General features: G+C 31.3%; 1 protein-coding gene across 1 annotated transcript; it reads left to right on the top strand.

Annotated features, from left to right (window-relative positions):
* The first annotated feature begins 397 nt into the window (after positions 1 to 397).
* On the top strand, positions 398 to 8,585 carry LOC106464207 (ras-related protein ced-10-like). The gene is made up of 4 exons (XM_022392439.1): positions 398 to 424; positions 3,756 to 3,873; positions 6,719 to 6,864; positions 8,255 to 8,585. Exons 1-4 carry the CDS (start codon positions 398 to 400, stop codon positions 8,336 to 8,338), a joined length of 375 nt encoding a protein of 124 aa, XP_022248147.1. The 3' UTR covers positions 8,339 to 8,585.
* The last annotated feature ends 7,269 nt before the right edge of the window (positions 8,586 to 15,854 follow it).

The following is a 15,854-nucleotide window of genomic DNA, read 5'->3' as shown; positions in this document are numbered from 1 at the left end:
GTTTGAGGTTGCATATTAAACGCTCTCGTGTAAAACTCTCGAGAATGAAAGCCAATTCTTTTATTGTACTGATATTTGGTATAGTTTTCAAGACAGACTCGTTATAGATTGTTTTTAATGTTTAATCACCGAAAGACAGCCAGTGTTAATTCTGATGCTCAAGTTAAATTGCATCACGTTATATTCTTGTAACTTTTAAATACAGTACTTATGTACAACAAGTATCGTGTTACTTTAGTTCGCCATAATGTAACTGGCACTTAATATCGTTTCATCTCAGTACTTATTAAGCATGCATTTCTGGGTTGTGTTGTTTTGCAATCCTAATAACTTTAGTCAGTACTGATGAAAGTAATTGCTCATTCTCCCATGTCAGAATCTCACCAGGTAACGGACAATGATTCCAGAAGAACTCGTGAAGAGCGTAGGTGTGTATGAAATATATCTCACAATGCCTCGAAATAGTCAGTATTCTGTAACAGTGCACTTGTACCCTTACATTGTTGCTCACAAAGTCTTCATTTCAATACTCAAAACATACAGGTTTTGTGGGGTAGTGTACAGTATTAACTGAACGATAGTGGGGATAACGTTTTTAACAAGGGTTCATACTCGCAAATTTAAGTTGTTCGAATTGGCACCGTGAGACTATTAGTATGTTGTATGTCTTGTCTTATCTTGCTGTTTGGTTAACTGATGTTTAAATTTACAAGACACATATTAACAATAGGATCATTTAGAAAGAGATATAGGGAAAAAACTTTATGAATCTTTCAAAATTAGGAAAAAGCTATGTTACGTTTAAAACGTAATGCACAAATTCTTATGGTTTAAAGTTTCTAAGAAAATGTTAAGAGAATCCATACAATATCATAAAGCACAAATAAAATCCTCTTAAATGCTGAAATTAACTTAAAAAGAAGATTACATAGAAAAATTAGAACAAGAATTCAAAAATAACATGCAAAAAATGCTTAAGAATGAAGCGTTTTACCTAGACTTCATTCAGTTATGATAATATATCATCAAACCAAATAATATTATGTGGACAGAACTTAGATTCAGGCAGTTATCTAAACTGGGAAGATTATGTGTGAGATAAACAGAACCAAATAAAACTCGTCATTTTCTGACAATCCAGATCTAGTGATAATTTATCTAGATATTAAATGTCAGACAAAGAAAAAAAATATGTTGTCTAAAGATTTAATTTTTCATTACACCAAATGAATTATTCTAGTTTTTTCACTAATTTTGAATTGATGCTTGAGAAATTAAAAATACCAATGGTAAGCAACAAGAAAAGAGTTTTGACAATGTTAGGATTGAAATCTTAGGGTTAGCTTTATGATAATTTTTTTTACTTTAAAAACAAATACATGTTGCAACTTATAAAGAAATGAGCAAAAGGTCATCAAACACTTCAGGTCCCTGTAAGATTTGGTTATGACAAAACCAAATAAAGTACATGTGGTAGATTTTCTCAACAAACCAAGACTAAGTGAATAGAGCACTTAAGGTTTTATATGATATTTGTAAATTCCAGTTGTTAGATATGTATAAAATAAATTAGGAGGAACGTAAATTACTATGGTATTTATTAACATTAAAAAAGAAAAGAAACAGTTAATATCTACTGAGGTCTATGGTGATATTAAACCAGCAAGTTCTCAATGTGTTATGCCATACAGGTTACTGATAATCCATAAAAAGATGTTCCCATATGTTCCTTTGTCTCTGACATTAACATATACAATCACAAATTACCTGGTTTTGCAGGAACTCCCAATACATCCTATTGTCTCAGTATACCATCAAGTGCATGGTATTGCCATGGTGTCCAAACTGGCACTAAGTTTAGTGAATCTCTTACTCTGTTTCAATTCAAACCGATGTGACAGACATGTTGATGACACATTTGTCATATTCAGAAACCAAACATTTATTTCATAGCTCCTGAACTGTTTAAATAAACACCATGTTAATATTTAATTCACAGTTGAAAAATAACAGGTTTCTCATCTATCTTTCTTAGATTTAAATATAAAACATTATAGAACTACATTTGTTATTTCACTTAACATAAACCCACCTACACTGGCCTGAACTTTCATTCCACCAGTTTTATACTGTTTGATTACAAATTGAATTTAAATGACAGTTTATAAAGCACATCACCTGGAAAGTGACTTCTTAGGTTTCCGTAAAGAAATATATAACATGAAAGTGGTGTTGCAAAAGCATTATTTCCCCTCTGTCTCATCAATAGCACTGTTAAGAATTTTCCCAACAAACCATATAAACCATAGAGAATGAGATATGAAATGCCAAATCTTTCATCGTATGTAACTTTACCATCCACAGGTTTTTGTAGTGTAGTGCTAAAGAAGAAACTGAAATATATTTCTCAGCCAGGTTATGTATATGTGAATTTTAAATTTATCATGAAGCCTAAAGTCCATCTTGGTCAATTGCTTTCATCTGAAGAATGAATTCTTACTCTCAAACATTTACTTGTAGTTGATCAATTTTACATGTCATCCATAAGGATATGGCTATATGATGTCAACAGTCCATTGTTTGTTTGCATGAATTGTGGTAGACATATTATCATATTCCTTATTTTCACTCAGGAATTCTTAATAATCTAAGGGCAGGTGTACAGAATTTACCACAGGTTCAAATGCATTTCTACAATGACTGTAATGGGAAACCAAGTGTGAATAACTTCAAGATCTTGACCAAGTCCAAATGAAACTTTGTACATTATGAATCTTAAACCTGAATTAGATAAAATTTGTTGGCTACTCAGTGATTATTGATAATGTTACTGTCTGAATGAAACGTGTAGTGGCACTAAGCTTGGTCATGTGTACTTTATTTAAAATAGCTAGAATATACCTACTGTTATGTTTTAGATATAATGTAAGCTACATTTTATTCAATATATTGTGGTAAAAAAAAGTGATAATGTTCATTATGCAAACCGCTGGAAGAACCATTTCTCTGTTTGACGTAAAATTGTTCATTGTGCCAACTGCTGGAAGAACCATTTCTCTGTTTGATATAAACTTGTTCATTATGCCAACTGCTGGAAGAACCATTTCTCTGTTTGATGTAAACTTGTTCATTATGCCAACTGTTGGAAGAACCATTTCTCTATTTGATGTAAACTTACAGCATGGATTGTCTACTTATGGGATATGTGTTATATAGACTTGTTCAGATATTTTTTGGTGTAAGTATATAGTTGTGAAAAGCTACATTTAATTTTAGATTAGTAATCTTAGTAGTTTTTCAGACAGTGAGAGGTAACATTGATGAACTGAATGGCCTTGGGTCACTTTGTGTGATTTTTGTACTTTTACTTGGCACTACATACAGCTATTATCAAATCTTGTGACATTTTATCTATATGTTTATGTATTTTATCCTTCTATCACCCTCTCATTTTATATACTAGAAATGTGAAGTGTCGGTATTACCAGGTGCTACTTTTGTTTGTTGTATTTAAGTTCTGTTTTTTTGTTTGTGACAACTGTAGCAGGTATATGAGTATGTTCAGATGTATGCTTGTGTGTGTGATTAGGTATACAAGTATGTTCAGATGTATGTTTGTGTGTGTGACTTGGCATACGAGTATGTTCAGATGTTATGTTTATGTTTCTCAAATAACTATTTAGAATTGTCTAAACTATACTGCCTTGCTACTACTAAAGATTTATTTGTTAACTTTCTTGTTTGTTTTTTGACAGACTGATGTGTTCCTACTATGCTTCAGTGTTGATAAACAAGCATCATATGACAATATTGCCACCAAGTGGCATCCTGAAATTAGACACCATTGCCCTCAGGCTCCTTATGTCTTAGTTGGTAAGTTTAGTGAATTATAAAGGAACATAATACAGAATTTAAGTGCATCTGTTATTCTCAGGTAAAAATGAAACCAACAGGTAAGTATTAAGAGCAGAATTTGATTAAATCGGACTCAACCAAAATAAAAAGAGGTTAACAAAGTTGTTGGAATTTAAAAGAATTAAACTACTTCATTGTCAGTCATTGTTCTACATGACATAATAGCTGGCCTTTCTTTAACAGCTTGTACTGCAATCATTCACAAGGTATGATTAAATCAAACTCAACCAAAATAAAAACAGGTTAACAAAGTTGTTGGAATTTAAATAATGAAACTGCTTCATTGTCAGTCATTGTTCTACATGACATAATAGCTGGCCTTTCTTTAACAGCTTGTACTGCAATCATTCACAAGGTATGATTAAATCAAACTCAACCAAAATAAAAACAGGTTAACAAAGTTGTTGGAATTTAAAAGAATTAAACTACTTCATTGTCAGTCATTATTCTACATGACATAATAGCTGGCCTTTCTTTAACAGTTTGTACAGCAACCAGTCACAAAGTTGCTTCTGGACTAAACAAAAACAAAAATTGTATATGGCTTGAACAGAATGAAAAACTGAAGTCTAGTAATAGTTTCACTCAGACCTATATATTAAGTTCAGTTCTACTACATTTTGTAAGAGGCTTCACTACACGTATCCAAAGATAATCTTGTTATCAAAAGTGGGGAAGTAACCCTTCCTTGTGTTGATTTCTGCATGTTTCTAGTACCCAAGACATTGTAACAAAAAAGGTAATGACTCATCTACTGTACTGGCCATATACAGCTGCAGTAACATCTGCATTATCACTGCCTGTGTGCGACAGCTCAAGGGTAGGATTAGCATCATTCAGAGCTGGGTTCATTCTGCCCACATTAAAATCTAATTAAAGACAGACAACCTGATATATAATTTGGAAAAATTTACCTCATATCTGAATAAAGATAATTTGTTTTTTAAGTTATGAAAGAGAGATGGCCATATTATATGTATACAACACATCTTTAATGTTGATGGTATTTATGCACTTTGGCTGTAATAATTAAATATTGAAATTTTACAAAACTACTATTGAAGTTTTACTTATATTGTTACTTACATATTGTGCAGTTCAGTCATTTCCCTACAAAGAGCTTTTCCTGTGGGCATCTAATATAAAATTGAGTTTTATAGTAAACAAAACATTTAAAAACCTATCTGGATGTGGGAGATTGAATGTAAAATTTTATGCAACTACTTGAACAATACAGTTTGTCATTTTTTGACATTTGGTTCAACATGAATTTTTCAGCATTTGTATTTCAGTTGTAAATTATAAACCCTTTTCTTAGCAATGAATTACTAGCAGTATAACTTGTGTGATACAACTAATCTGTTAGGTTATTGCTTTGTCTTGAGTCCTAACAAAGTTTTATTCTAGATTTAAGTTACTGTATCTACCAGTCTTAATTCTGAATGATTACTTGGCTGTTAAGCTCCCTGAAATTCAAGAATTTCAAGTCAAATTCAATTCCACAATTTTCAGCAAATTTATAATATCTAATAACTGCTTCAGTTTTATTTGTGATTACTTATTCCACAGAGTTATTTTGAGTATTTCAAAAGTCATGAGAATAATTATGAGTGTAGTTTGTATTTTCATCCCCTGCAAAAATGTACATCTGGATTTTTAGATGGATCCAGTGTCTTGTTGTTGTGTTTCAGTTTTAATTGATAAATATTAACACCAAAGGTGTAATGGATTAGAAACATTTGGGCATGGCATACCTTTACTTTTTTAGCCAAAATGCCATACCTCCACTATTTCAAACAAATAGCACCTTACATCTCATCCACTACTTCAAGGTGTGACAAAATTAAATAAATTTTATTGTAAGATTTTAATATGTAGATTTCAGTTACTGCTACTATTTCTGAAATGTATGGTTTTTATATATAGACAATTTAATAAATAATAATTTCAAAATGCATTCTGGCACTTCTTTATTTAGCACTACACCACTGATTAAACTACAAATAGAGGATCTCTCATCCTGGAAAATTGTATTTTTAAAACTTGGAAAAATGTTTCTCATTTCCAGCTGTAATAAAATGTATTCCAAAAATTGTATAGAATTACCTGTGCTTGGAAAAGACTGATTTAGAAAGACCACATTTCACAATATATTGTTTGGATCTTTATTACATTTATTTGGATAAATTGGTGCTTTATCTTTGGTAATTATAAATTTCCACCTATTATTCTCTCAAAACCTTTGACATTTAGTATTTCTATTAGATGTGTGACCATCAAAGCTTGTCCACATGTGATGTCTGCCTTGTTTCTCATTTGCCATTTGCAAGAATCACTTTTTATAAAAGAACACATTACATTTATTTGTTAAAACACTTTTTGTGTTAGGATTTTTTTTCTTTAAGGTATGCTGATGAAATTAAGTAACAATAACTAGTGTCAATTATGTTGTGGTAGGATTACATTAATCAGCATTCCATTTGTTAACGTTATGTTTCAGTAAAGATGTATGTCCTATGTGTCATGAAATATTTTTATTAATAATCAGATCTCCTAAAACTATTTTTTTATCTTTCTAGGTAATAATTATTTGTACTTATATTAGTGGTAATCAGTAGTATTTGTGTATATCTTTACAAGTTAAAAATATTCAAAAATTCTTTTAAAAATTTGGAGATCACTAAAAAATCTCAAATATTGAACCGAACTGAGTATTTAAAACACAATTCTGCACTTTTACTTAAACAGTGCTGTGATTAAAACAAATAGATTTTGCTCTGAAAGATGTACTTGTTTCATTTAGGAACCAAGATAGACTTACGAAACAGCAAAGACCTTCCAGAAGATGTACAACTAGTGTCCAAAAATATGGGTCGTAAGATGGCTACAAAGATCAAAGCAGAGAAATATGTTGAGTGTTCAGCAAAAACCATGGAAGGAATAAATGAGGTAGACTAGACTTTTTAAAATATTGTTTAATAAAGTTATATTTGAAGAGTTCTATGGCAGGTAATATTTAATGTATATTCCTTTGTTTAGCCTTTAAACTTTCCAATTTGAATGGTTTTCTAATACTATTTCATATTTTGCATAATCATATCATATAGATAATTCACCTTATATATATCATTTATTAACCTATTTTTCAACTTCTTTGGAAAATTACATAAAATACACTCAGTTGGAAAACAAATGCCAAATAATATCTAATTATTTAGTTGAGTAATATGTATTGATATTACAAATATTCATACCCAACATACCAAAAGATAAGCCCAAACAAAACTTCATTTGCAAACAGTATGTACTGAGGTTTAAAACTGAAGGTAAACTGTAACAGTTTCTTATTATTCATTTGTATGCAGTGTATATTGTGATTAAATACTTCTGAGAAAGTTCAACAGTATTAATCTATTCAGCTGCTAATAATTCTTTGGAGATTAAATATCTAAGAATACGAACATTCAACTCTTTTTTTTTTCTGTCTATCACATATTTGTAACTTTTTAAAAAGAAGTAAAACTTGGACAAGCAAGATTTATTCTGTGCTTGCTATTTGCTTAATAGGTGCTTTTTAATCATTTGTTTTGTTGGTTTCCCAGTTTTATTGATTATTTTTTGATGGAAATTGAAGTTTGCAAGATCCAATAACATAGTTGGTTTCCAGTTAGAAGAAAGGTGGATGAAACCTTGCTTTGTCAAAGTTTCACTTTAAAAAAATTTTAAATATGCGATTGACAGCTAAATATTTAGATTCTGTTTTGCTTTGTATTGCTAATTAAATGTCCACTATTTATCAGTAAACAATCTTGCATTGAAACTATTAAAAAAGCCATAAACCAAGTAATATTCATTACATACCTGTTCATTAAAGTAGATTGGTGAGTGGTAGAGCAACAAAATATAAAACAATATTTGGTCTTTTGAGCACCTTAACAAAGTTTAGCAACAAATATTTAGGTGTTTTGTGAAACTTGAAAGTACAGGTTACAAAAACACCATGGTTATCTGACTATGTTAAATTTCTATTCTGTGAATTATAGGTTTGAATTTAAAGCAGTCTATGCATATGCTATTCTTCAAAACAAAAACAAAAAACTACAGCTTTCATTGTTATAATAGTTATACTATGAAAACTGACAGATATCAAAATTGTTGTTTTTTTTAACACTTGAAATTTAATTCCTCATCTACTTGTAATAAAATACCTTTTGTATGATTAGGAATGAAATGACCTTTTGTGGTTTGATCATATAAGAAGTGTTATGTACTCTTTTGCCTACATCTTTCAAAGCTAGACTTTTAATATATTTTCCATGCTATTATCTCTTGATTATAGGTGTACGAAGAAGCGGTGCGAGCAGTCTTGAATCCGAAATCTACTCTAGGAATTCGTGTTCCCAGAAACTGTCGTCTTTTGTAGCTTTGTTGAGTAATGAATTTTAAAATGTTTGAATGCATTATCTGTGAAGTTTCCTGAGGCTCATCAAATTATTCAAAAAAATCATCAACAATTTTAATATTTTTTGAAACGTGATTGTATTATCTGTAAGCAATATTGTGTTTCTGATCAGCAGCAGTAGAAAATATATAAACTGTGTAATAAGAGAACTGATAGTTGTGTACCATTAAAAATGTAAATTTCTTTTTCTTCAAATTATTGGACTAAAGAGGTATGAAAAATACTAAAATTATTATGGCAATATTTGATTACATTCAGTAACAATTCTTCTTCCTTGTTGGTAAGAAGTATGTATTTGTTGAGAGCACCCACATTTGTTGTCTATTTTACAAATGCAAACTATGTGAAAGTGAAAAAATAATGATAAATATTTAATCTAGGATGTGTTCATTTAAACTGCATATTTTGTTATTAGAGTATTTTAGTTAAAAGGAAAATTTCTTTTTGATTTTAGGATTCAAAATTACAAAAGTCAGAGGACCTTGTAAGCAAGTTCTTTAGAATGCAAAATCTGATCAAGGAAAGTTATTATGCAGACGTATAGAAGTTTACATGAAACTTCAGATTTATCTTATAGAAGCTTAAATAATAACTATATTAACTACAAAGTGTGTGTGTGTGTGATTGTGCGTGCACAAGTGTGTGAAGATGAATATTTTATGTACAGATAGGATAATGTATTGATTTTAATATTTTTCTATTCAAATGCAAGTCAATTCTTAATTGATAAGATATTGCGTTTATATACTGTTGAATGGTGAAACACATATTTTAGTATGCTTAACTTCATATTTTACACAGGTTTTCTTTCTTAGAATAGTTATTTTTATGATGTGCATATTTGGGTATGTTTTTTATGTTGTTTTTTTTTTTTTCGAATTATCAGTACTTTGATCAATTTCCATATTGAAGGCATATCAAATGCCTCTAGGATTTCACTCAAGTATTTCTCAAGCATCACAAAAACATGTTTGTTGGTATTTGCTTTTTACATATACATATGTACAACCTAAATAATAATATGTAGATACAAGTGAAGCAATAAGGGATCATAATTCTTTAACAGATTATATATCAAACTACTAAGTAAGTTTTAAGTTATAAAAATTATGTACATTCTATATTCACCAAGTATTTATCCAAAGGTTAATTTTTGTGCAATTTTATGTGTTTTATTTTCATTCCAGTCTATAATGTTGATCTGAACAACATTATAAAAACAGCAAAATTAGGTTGGAATAGAAACTTGTAGGAGTTCCTTCATAATAAAGTTTCTTCTTCAAAATAAAATAATGTTGTTTTTTTTCCACTTTCACTCCAAAGATGCTAATCACTTGAATACTCAAATTATTATATTTTGTATGAATTTTCATCTTTTTTGTGGAATTAGTATGAACCTAACTGGTATAATACTTAATCTTAGTTGATCCTTAAAGATAGATAGGAACAGACCTCAATCTAAGAGTTGTGTAGTTTTGTAACATTTTATTGACTATATTTTGTTAATTTGTATTTGGAAACATAATTGCTTTTTTATAGATAGTACAAGTCAATGTCATATCCTTCATTTTTATAGCTCCTTCCTGATGATATGCCATTAATTATGTTGAAAAAATTTTGTATAAGAATGAACCACAAAATTGCTGTACCAGGTTGCTGAGTACAGAGTAAGTGTAATATGAATTTTATTTGCCCATTATTTTCTGCCTTTTTCACTTTTTGTGTGTTAAGCATTCTTCATAGAGTCAGTAGACTATATATGTAGGGATAGCTAAGGTACTCAATAGGTGTCTCTTGGTAGAACAGCAATAGGTCTGCAGATTTACAATGCTAAAATCAGGTTTGAGGTGGATATAGCTGATAGCCCTATATGGCTTTGCTGTAAAAACAAACAAGAAACTCAATAGGCATAATACAAATATTCATGCTAAAAAATCAACAACAGAGAGTTTTACTTTAAAAGATAATTGCTACTCATTTTCACTTGTTTCTTTACCCAACAAGGAAGAAACCATCGATAAGATACCAAACCAGAAAGTAACAAATCCACAAAATTGTTCATCTTTCTTCTTCTTGTTTCAGTTGAGATAACTGTACAACTACTTTATCACTAATGTCAGTTTAACATCACTCCACGTCTTACTAGTAAATTATTTATACCATTAAACTTTACCACAACTGATTTTGTTATTAATAAAAAAAAAATCATCAAGGGAAATGAAAACAAAAAATACATGTAAAGCTAGAAAACAAAATAGTTTGTTTATTGCATCCAAAGAAAAGCATAAAAATCACCATTGTGTTTGGATCACCAAGGATGAAGAGATTGTTTGTAACAAAACAAGTAGTTTGATACTTAGTAGATTGACTGACAGATGAAACCTGCAATAAGTGTGAGGAAGTGGAAACATCAGAAGGATAAAAAAATATCAACACAACTTTTACTGAAGAGATCTTGGTGAAGTTAATGAGAAACAATATAGGTAAAGAGATCTTGATGAAGTTAATGAGAAACAATATAGGTAAAGAGAAAAGGCACAAAATGAAATAAAGTGAAATTAGGAATGAGATTTAGCTATTAAACTCATTAAACATTGTTATACACAGATACTTTGGACTTTATTAATGATTTCCTTAGCTTGAAGCAATGTTATAAACTTCACATATGCAAGAAAGAGAATGTAATATAAGTGAACGAGCTTAGATATTCTTACCTTTTAAGTTTAGTCAGTGACTTCTTTACTTAATGTAGAATGACATTATGTACATTGTCAGATATTTAGTGTAGGCTGTGTTATGAATTATTTATTTTGTGTTTGTGTAATTCATTGATGTTGAGGCTATCAAACGTTGTGTTTGCAATCCATTGATGTCGAGGCTATGGAGGTTTCTAGAAGGCCTAAGTGATAGATGTATAAATAGCTGTGACCAGATGAATGGAAGAAGAGTTAAAGTCACATGAGAGAGAAGTTTGGTTAGAGAAAAGTTAAAAAACGTAAAGTTATCTGTTGTGGGAGTGAATGGCCATATGTTAGAGTGAGATTAACAATTCGAAAGAGATAAGGAGAATAATTTGTCTTGTCAATAGGTGTTCTAGTCTAATTGAATCCTCCTGTGTGGACTTTGATGAAAAGGCAGACGATTATTGGAAGTACGAAAAGCAGACAATTATTGAAAGTATAGGATACAACTGCAGTAACTCACACAACAGCATAAGTGAATTATACATGGCTTTTCAACTAAATTCTAAACAACTGAATTGGCCTCAGTGGACTTTTGACCAGAAGAATAGAACTGTATAGTGTTTAAGATACAACTATGTTCCCCATAGTGTAAAGAATTTTTTTACGTACAGTACTGTGCAAAAGTGTTGGGACAAGAGAATACTTTGTCATTCTTTCCATTTTATGGGGCTAATTTTTCCATGTAAATTTCAACACTATGGTAATACTTCACTGATCCCTGTTGACAACTGAATAAACCAGGGTGAGAATACTTATCATTCTTTAGAATTCCCATATACTTGTACCAAGGGCATGTCATTAAGGGTTCTGCTTGAATGAACATACTGATCAAATTTAGAGTCTGAAGTAACTTTAATGGTACCCCATGCAGTGTCTTAACTGTATAGAAAGAAGCTAGCAAGGAGCTATATATGCTAGAAAAAATAAATTTAGTAGCACTCCTCAAATAAACATTGATAAACACTGTATATTAAGTTTTGTTGTCATGCCACAGCCCAAAAAGTGTAGAGAATTGTCAGTAGAGCAGAGAGTTTGCATAAAAGCTTTATGTGATGCTGGTTGGACTCTCTGACAAATTGCTGCAGACTTGACATGCTCCCCAAACTCTGTCAAGTACACTCTAGATCATGATACCGAGACAGGTAAATTTTAAAATAGGAAAGGAAAAGGCAGAACGTCTAAACTCAATGATACTGAGTTATGCAGCCTTTGGGACAGAAGGAAGACTGTCACTGATCTCATGAGATAAACAACCATGTACCAAATGACAGAAAAGTGTCCAGATCTACAGTATCAAGAAAACTCAACTAGAATGGAATATTTGGTCGTGTAGCAGTTTAAAAAATTTTACTTCAATCTCCAAATATTGCTAATAGACTGAAATTTGCTAAAAGTACAAAAACTGGAGTGTTGATTGGAAAAGGATGTTATGGACAGATGAGACCAAGTTTGAAATATTTGGCTCAAAACGTAGGTTGTACGTCTGGTGGAAGAAAGGTGAAAGATACTTACCTTAATGCATAACGCCTACCATGAAGCACGGGGAATGCAGTGTGATGGTTTGGGGGGGGGGGGCTGCAGAGGCAACAGGAGATATTTGCAAAATAGATAGAATTATGAACCAGTGCAAGTACCATGAGATACAGATCCGTCATGGTATACCCAGTAATTTGCATATTATTGGTAAAGAATTCTACTACCAAGAAGATAATGACCCCAAACAGTCATGCAACCTATGCAGAAATTACTTAGCTAAGAATGAAGCTACTGAAGTCATTCAAATGATGCAATGCTCCCCCCACAGGGCCCTGATCTCAACCCAATTGAGCAGATCTGAGATTTTGATAGATCAAAATCTTGACATATTAAAAGTTACTTCTAAAGAAACTTTGTGGGATGTATTAGAGACATTTGGAGTAAAACCCCAAAGGACACTGATTAAATATGTTGCCGCAATGCCTGAAAGGCTGTCTGCAGTTATAAAGCAAAAGGGAACACACAAAATATTAATTGTTTGTTGAACTCAAACACTTCCACTGAGTTTCTGTTGTACTAAATATGAAGATTAATAAAATTTTGATGTTTTACCTGTGACTTACCTACCATTGCTCTTTGAAAGTACCCTGAAATCTAATTTTTGACTTTGTCCTAACATTTTTGCACAGTACTGTATATTAACTTGTTTTGAATATATATATATATATATTATTTTAAAAACAAATGGAGTGCGTGCTGTTTGTTTATTGTCGAATTTATCGCCAACAAGTTACAGACACCTACTGTAGAAGAATCCTCAGCTCAACACACCCATACATTTAAATTACCATATATACTACTAAAAAGTAGTTCTCAACATACATGTTAAAAAACTAGTGTTTTACCTTGCTTCTTATAAAATCCTGGATTTACGTACCTCTTTGCCTTAAAGCTGATTTTTTGTTCTAATTGTTTATGTCTCCATTTGAAGTCTTTAAGTTTCTCATGTCTGTTATTTATGTTTAATGTTTTCTACTACCTTTTTTCCATCTCTATGTTGTTGTTTGTTTGTTGTTCTTTGTTATTAAGCACGAACCAAAACTACACGAAGGGCTATCTGTGATCTGCCCACCACAGGTATCGGTTTCTAGCAGACATACCACTGTGCCACTGGGAGGCTTTCCATTTCTAGAGTTTAAGGTGTTTTGCTGTTTTTGCCCATTACTAGTTATAAGGATGCTAAGAAACCTGCCTTGACTTGAACCTGGGACCCACAGGCCATAGCTCAATAGTTCTCTGAGACTAGTTCTCGACCCAAGTATCTTGACTGTTAGATAATGTTTGACATATTATATGCTAATCTTTTATTTATTACTAGTATTTGAGGTTTTTGCTGTTCCTCTTGTATCTGTTATTGGTGTTTGAGACTTTCTGGTGTTAGAGGTATTTTACTGTAATATTGGAGATTGATATTTTCTGCTGTTCCTCTTGTACGTGTTATTGGTGTTTGATGTTTTTTGCTGTTCCTCAATTATTCGTTATTGGTGTTTGAGATTTACTACTGTTTATCATGGATCCAATAATGGTGTCTGAGGTTTAATGCTGTTTGTCATGGATCAATTATTGGTGTTTGAGGTTCTCTGCTGTTCTTCGGCCATCCATTGGTTTTTGAGGGTTTTTTTTTGCTGTGCATCATACAGTGGCGGCTCATGAGGTGAGGTACTGCCTCCCGTAGAATTTCCTTGTCCATAACCTAAACACTTAAACCAAACGCATTTTTATCATTAATTATGTCTTGGTTGTAATAATCTATGAGGGTATAATTAAAAAAAACAACATTAATTTCTACTAAAGATTCGCAAGTGAGTGCGATAAAACAAAGAAAAAAAGAGCTTGCCATAACCATCCTTTGTCCTAATAACAGGAGAAAACACGAAGTAGAAAAGACCACATGACGTGGAAAAATAATGAAAACGTGTTCAAAACTGGTAAAACAAACGTCTATGACAAAAACTTTATTATTATTTGCAACGATTCTGTCCAAGCCTTTTTTCTATGTAACACGGTTTAAACTGCCCAACGAAGGGCTTCTGCTCGAAATATTGCGAATAATAATAAAGTTTTTGTTATAGACGTGTGTTTTACCAGTTTTGAACACTTTTTTTTTCACTACTAAAAGGAGAGTTTGGTTAGACAAAATAAAGAGAATGTGAGGAACGGACTCCTCTAAGACAAGAAGTTATGGAACGTTGATTTAAATTGGTTGAAAATGTAATGTATAGTGAGGGCTTCGCTTGTCAAAAAAGGTCGACAGCCACCATTATCCTCGTGTATCGATTAATTTTGTTTGGAATTTTCTTGTGCTCCATTTCATTCCATTAGGACTATTTTTGCCGCCAGTTTGAGCACTGATATTTCGGGTTTTAACCATTCAAATAAGGTGAAATGTATCATAAGATTCTGTATTATCGCAAGTGCTGTTATGTGCTTCAGTAAAACGTTTTAATCCGCATACCCACAAACAAGATTTATATCACGGTATATACACACTTTACTTAAAGCTTTCTTTTTATAAATCACATGTTTTTTATTTACTAGTAATTCTTAAAATTGCTAATATGAAAGGAAGTCATATATCAAATTACAGCCACGTTGAGTTTATAAGTTCATTAATACCATATACATGTATATTATCTAGCTATAACCCCATTGGTTTTAGTAAACTAAAACTAACAAAGTTATCAAGATATTTTTATTGTAGATATTACTAATTTTATTAATTGAGCTTAGCTTCTAATATTCTCAAACCACTTACAAACTCGATCAGATTTATTAACCTAGTGTAATTACATCTTCAATTCAGCAAGGGATCCCACTCAACCATTTTTTAACAGTAACTTTAGATATATTAATACAGTTAAAAGCAAGTTTATATTTTTACTTATATTGCTAATATCCTAAAATTATGCAGTGATGTTTTATGTTGTTGTTTTTTATTTTAATGGTTGAGATATTAATATATTCTTAATCTCGCGGATGCTCTTATTCCGCTGATTTAGCTAACACTAATTTAAAATCTTTAATCTAACTGTTACGTCTCCGTTTGTTAATTAACTTTCCGTAACTTCGTTCCGACGAAACTTTAGCGACACAAGTCCTTACTTAATAAAACTGGTTTATTCTTTCCGAATACAACTTTACGATACATTTATTTTCAACAATCGCTCTATAACAAACGCTATCAAACGTCAACAATA

The sequence above is a fragment of the Limulus polyphemus genome, unplaced genomic scaffold, assembly GCF_000517525.1.
Source record: "Limulus polyphemus unplaced genomic scaffold, Limulus_polyphemus-2.1.2 Scaffold58, whole genome shotgun sequence".
Lineage (NCBI taxonomy): Eukaryota > Metazoa > Arthropoda > Merostomata > Xiphosura > Limulidae > Limulus > Limulus polyphemus.
The sequence above is the reverse complement of the archived record's forward strand: the minus strand, read 5'-3'. Positions and strand labels throughout refer to the sequence as shown.